Below are 5,733 nucleotides of genomic sequence, written 5' to 3' on the forward strand. Positions count from 1 at the left end.
CATATTTGGTTCCAGTAGTTGATTTTCCTTGAATTAATATCACATTGTGACCCAGCAATCCCACTGCTGGGCATACACACCAAGGAAACCAGAATTGAAAGAAACACGTGTACCCCAATGTTCATCACAGCACTGTTTATAATAGCCAGGACATGGAAACAACCTAGATGTCCATCAGCAAATGAATGGATAAGAAAGCTGTGGTACATATACATAATGGAGTATTACTCAGCCATTAAAAACATACATTTGAATCAGTTCTAATGAGGTGGATGAAACTAGAGCCTATTATACAGAGTGAAGTAAGCCAGAAAGAAAAACACCAATACAGTATACTAACACATATATATGGAATTTAGAAAGATGGTAATGATAACCCTGTATGCGAGATAGCAAAAGAGACACAGATGTATAGAATGGACTTTTAGACTCTGTGGGAGAGGGAGAGGGTGGGATGATTTGGGAGAATGGCATTGAAACATGTATACCATCAGGTAAGAAATGAATCGCCAGTCTATGTTCAATACAGGATACAAGATGTTTGGGGCTGGTGCACAGGGATGATCCAGAGATATAATATGGGGTGGAAGGTGGGAGGGGGGTTCAGGATTGGGAACTCATGTACACCCGTGGCTGATTCATGTCAATGTGTATGGCAAAACCAATACAGTATTGTAAAGCAAAATAAAGTAAAATAATATATATATATATCACATTGTGTACCCAGTCTATGATAGCAGCTATCTATACTATAGGTTATTCATTATATATTGCTGTTGATTTACTTTTACTTGTCTTTTTACATTATCTTTTATATTTATTTCTTTTGCTTCCTGAATATTCATACTCCCCAACAGATAGAGACAGACCCGTCCATGGCAATTCCTGAGAGAATCAAACTGCTTCCTGACATACTCTAGTGAGAAGAATATGTCTCCTGAGAAAGGAAGGCAGGATATGGATTCAGAATAAGAAGAAGAAATGGAGTATAAATATTCATAATTCTTAGTGTTTCAGGATGAGAAAAGTCCAAACATCATCATTATGTAATCAGCACAGTCTGGCATGCTTGTGTGTGAGTGTCTGTGTGTCTTTGTGTGTTAGCCATGAGAGCATTGCTAGGAAGGACATGATGCTCTGTTAAGAGACACACAGACTTCATGAAATCAGACATGGTCCTGACTACAGCAAAATCTTCTCAGTGCATTGTCTTAGGAGTGAGGATGTGGAGATTTATATCCTCTGAACTTTGGGAGGTTACATGGAGAGCGTGCAGACAAAATCAGCTACTGGCTCATCAGAAGTAAAAACCATTTACTTTTTTGACTCAAATTTTAGGATTAAAGGTATGTGATAAAACTGATATCTTAAAAAAAAGAAGGTGTGGAACACAGTCTATTAAAATGCTAAAATAGATAGGTAACACTCAAAGCATTATTCAGTTCTGGAGATTATTTTAATGAGGTCTTTTCTCCTTCTCTGAAGCATATAAAAATCTACTCAGTTTGCCAGTAGCTCTGTCATAATATTGTTGCAAATTGTTCCAAAATAATTACTTCTCAAGAAATAGATATATCTCTTATTGTTGGGTAATAGAAATGCCTAGATTATCTTGTGCATGTTATTCCAATGAAATGATAACATAGTTCGTCTGGGTTATGTTAAGGCACCACCCAGCTAAATATTAGATCCTCAGTGACTATGGGTGAATTGTGGAAAGCAATGGGAAATCTTCTCTACAAACTAATGACCAATTTACATAAACAGTACCTACTGCTCGATCATTTAGAAATGACAATTTCAGCATAACAAAGGTTAATATTTACTGGGGCTTCCCTGATAGCTCAGTTGATAAAGAACCCACCTGCAAAGTGGGAGACCTGCGTTTGATTCCTGGGTTGCGAAGATCCCCTGAAGAAGGGAAGTGGTACCCACTCCAGTATTGTAGCCTGGAGAATTCAATGGACTGTACAGCCCATTGGGTTGCAAAGAGTTGAATATTTATTGAGTTTTTCTTGTATGCCAGGCACTGTACTAAGTGTTTCAGGTAAAATATCTAATAATGTCTCATGTTTTCCTTTGACTGATGGGAAACAAAGAAACATTTCATTAAGAGAACAGAGATTAATAAGGGACTGAATCAGCTAAGGAGTATTTCTGATTATGTGGCACAGACCCAAAATGAATTACTTGTGCTAGATTATTTCCAAAGCAGAACTATATAAAATGTACTTGTCTTGGATCTTGGGGCTGGGTAAGGTGGCACATGAAGCCAACCCATTGAGCTATTAAAATTATCTTGTCTCCTTCCTCTATCTCATCATACATCTAACTATCACTGAAACTCCATTCCAAAATTCAAACCATCAGAATCTTGTCTATGTTCATTAGTCACTTAATCTCTTATCACATTGATAGATAGATAGACAAATACAATTTATTATTGGGCATGAAACTCTTGTTTCTTTAGATTAATATCAGTGCATATTTTCTTGATGACTGAATCTTAACATAGGCTTTTTATTGAAGTATAGTTGATTTAAGATGCTGTGTCAATCTCTGCTGTACAGCAAACTCATTTTTACACATATGTATATTAAATAGATTATTTTTACAGACTGGTTATAATAGAGGATATGGCACACATCATCCTATGAGTTTCTTAACATGAGACTAGTAAAAGGCAAGAGGTTTTGATGCTGATGAAGTGCACTTTAATTCCTTATTTTTCATTCATGCTTTGCCTCTGTAATGTTTCCATTTTAACTCAAAACAACTCAGCAAGAAAGACAGGAAGGGCTTCATCATATTTTCTTCACAAAAATGATTAATTAGAAGCTTCAAGTCCAGAAAATGTATGAGGTAAAAGCCTGAAGAATGTCTGTGCCAAGCCATCTGTTGTACTGCTGTGATGCTCCTATCTACAGACCCCTGACAACTGCCCTTGAGGACCTCCCTCTCTTTCAGTAGACAATGATTAAAATTACATATTCTTGATATGTATGTAAAACTGACCTCTACTACATGGATCTCAGGGTCCCTGGACAAAGGTCAACAGAGAGTAAATCCTGAAATAAACAGAAAGTGTAATGAAAAAAATCAGATTTTGCCTGGTGTAGTAATATTCCCAGTGACAGGGAGGGGGAAGGGAATTTGACTACATTTGTTTGTATTCTCACCTCAAGCAGACCCATACATTTATCTCTCTATGATGTAATAATTATTTATAGACAGAATACAATTCTTCGTAAGTTTAATTATTTAGAGGCACTCACAGACCTTTCTGGACGTCTTATTTTTTCAGTTATCTCTGAGCTTTGTTAAGCTGAAAGAAGTACTTATCACAGGATAACTTTATTCATCCTGTGGGGCTAAGAATACCAAATGACTGACAGCATGCATTGGCCTTTGCACAGTCAGCCATCCAGTGTATCATTCACCAGTTGCTTTCTCCCATGCCTCACAACCCTGACTCTCACTCCCAACACAAGCATTTGCATTTACTGTCTGCAGTCTAAATGGGACAGTATATTTATGAAATGAAATCTTTGTGATGTCACTAATTAAGAAAGAGTGAGGCATTCTCTATTTCTGGTTTGGATTTCTTCCTTCTTTCCTCCATCAGTGTCACTGAGGAAACTGCAGTTCTTCCCAGGTACAGGAAGATAGAATTAGTATTATATTAATAACATATTTGTGTATTTCACTGATAAAAGAGATGACAACTTCTCCACAATCAGAGTTTTTATGCAACTGCATAGGCTATTATTGAGAACTGAAGATATTTAAGAAAATGTTTGGGGTTCAAAAAAAAAGATAATAGACAATTATCTCTGTTTCTTTACTACAATCTTAACTGAATTGTGTTGCTACAAGGGGAATATATACATTAAACTATATTAATTAATTTAACTAGATACAGTGCATGGTAAATGTTTATGAATGCTTTAAGTATAAATGCATCATATTAGAATACATGATGTGTGAATAAATTTTGCAAAATCACATCCACCAAGGGTTCTGTAATCATTCAGAGTTGTTATTTCAGAATTTTGAATGAGTCCACTTGTTTCCATCCTTTTTTGTCCATTGTTTAATCTCAGGACCCATGAACAGTAACTGAAAAATACTCTGAAAATACTCTGAATTCAATAAATACTTGTGGAATGGATGAGTGAAGAAAGCAAGTCAGTGGCAAGAATAGGAAATAAATATTTAGATATGATAACTTTATTTGACAAAATAATGGGATAAAAGCTAATTATGCTGAAATTTTTTTCATTTTATGCCTGCTGACTAGATATAAAAGGGATTTTTTTTTTCCATTTTATGTCTGCTGACTAGATTTGGCAACAGGATCAGTGTAACTTCCAAACTTTTCAAACTAGAGGTAAGAAATTTATCTCTGACTTGAGCTTGTTAAGAGCAATATAAAGATTTATATTTCCAGCTAAAAGAATCTTTTAATGACCTGCCTTTCTTTTTTTCAGGTCATGAGCATCAATTGTTCCTTGTGGCAAGACAACAGCATGTCTGTGAAACACTTTGCATTTACCAAATTCTCTGAGGTCACCGAACAGTGTTGGCTCTTATTTTCCCTCATCCTACTCATGTTCTTAGCATCACTGACAGGCAATGCTCTCATAGCCCTTGCCATCTGGACCAATCCAGTCCTCCATACCCCTATGTACTTCTTCCTGGCCAACTTGTCTCTCTTGGAGATTGGATACACTTGCTCTGTCATACCCAAGATGCTGCAGAGCCTTGCGAGCGAGGCCCGAGGAATCTCTCGGGAGGGCTGTGCTATACAGATGTTTTTCTTTGCCTTATTTGGGATCAGTGAATGCTATCTTTTGGCAGCCATGGCTTTTGATCGCTATACAGCCATATGCTCCCCACTTCACTATGCAACACGAATGAGTCATGGAGTGTGTGTCCATTTAGCAATGGTTTCTTGGGGAGTGGGTTGCATAGTAAGCTTGGGCCAAACCAACTATATTTTTTCTTTGGACTTCTGTGGCCCCTGTGAAATAGACCACTTCTTCTGTGACCTCCCCCCTATTCTAGCACTAGCGTGTGGAGATACATCCCATAATGAGGCTGCAGTCTTTGTTGTGGCCACTCTTTGCATTTCCAGCCCATTTTTATTAATCACTGCTTCTTATGGCAGAATTCTAGCTGCTGTGCTCATCATGTCATCCCCTGAAGGTCGCCGAAAGGCTCTTTCCACCTGTTCTTCCCACCTACTGGTAGTAACACTCTTCTATGGCTCAGCGTCTGTCAGCTATTTGAGGCCCAAGTCTAGCCATTCACCTGGGGTAGATAAACTCCTGGCCCTCTTCTACACAGTGGTGACATCTATGCTCAATCCTATCATCTACAGTTTACGAAACAAGGAAGTCAAGACAGCTCTTTGGAGAACTCTGGGCAAGAAAAAGCTTTGACTCATGAGTACAAATAGCAACCCATTTAAACATTTTTCCTGGAATATCTCATGGACAGAATAGTCTTGCAGGGCACAATCCTTGGTGTTGCAGAAGAGCTGGACACAACTTAGTGGCTAAACAGCAACAACATACTAGAAGACCATAAAAATTTCTCTTTGAAAAAGATGCATACTCAATCTAAAAGGAAAGAAAGAAAAGGAAGGAAGGGAGAAAAAATGTATTTGTCCAACTGTTTTGTAATAACCTCCTTTAATAACAGCTATTGTAATTTTGGAGACAGCAGTCT

At 37.5% G+C, this 5,733-nt stretch overlaps 1 protein-coding gene across 1 annotated transcript; it reads left to right on the forward strand.

The window, feature by feature from the left end:
* The first annotated feature begins 4,466 nt into the window (after positions 1-4,466).
* LOC101120531 (olfactory receptor 10C1-like) lies at positions 4,467-5,444 on the forward strand. The gene has a single exon (XM_004019307.5). The coding sequence runs from the start codon at positions 4,467-4,469 to the stop codon at positions 5,442-5,444; it is 978 nt and encodes a 325-aa protein (XP_004019356.4).
* The last annotated feature ends 289 nt before the right edge of the window (positions 5,445-5,733 follow it).

This window comes from Ovis aries, chromosome 20, assembly GCF_016772045.2.
Source record: "Ovis aries strain OAR_USU_Benz2616 breed Rambouillet chromosome 20, ARS-UI_Ramb_v3.0, whole genome shotgun sequence".
Classification (NCBI taxonomy): Eukaryota; Metazoa; Chordata; class Mammalia; order Artiodactyla; family Bovidae; genus Ovis; species Ovis aries.

Excerpts from the sequence above, each read along its gene's own strand:
- LOC101120531 (XM_004019307.5), top strand. The coding sequence starts at position 4,467 with ATGACCTGCCTTTCTTTTTTTCAGGTCATGAGCATCAATTGTTCCTTG.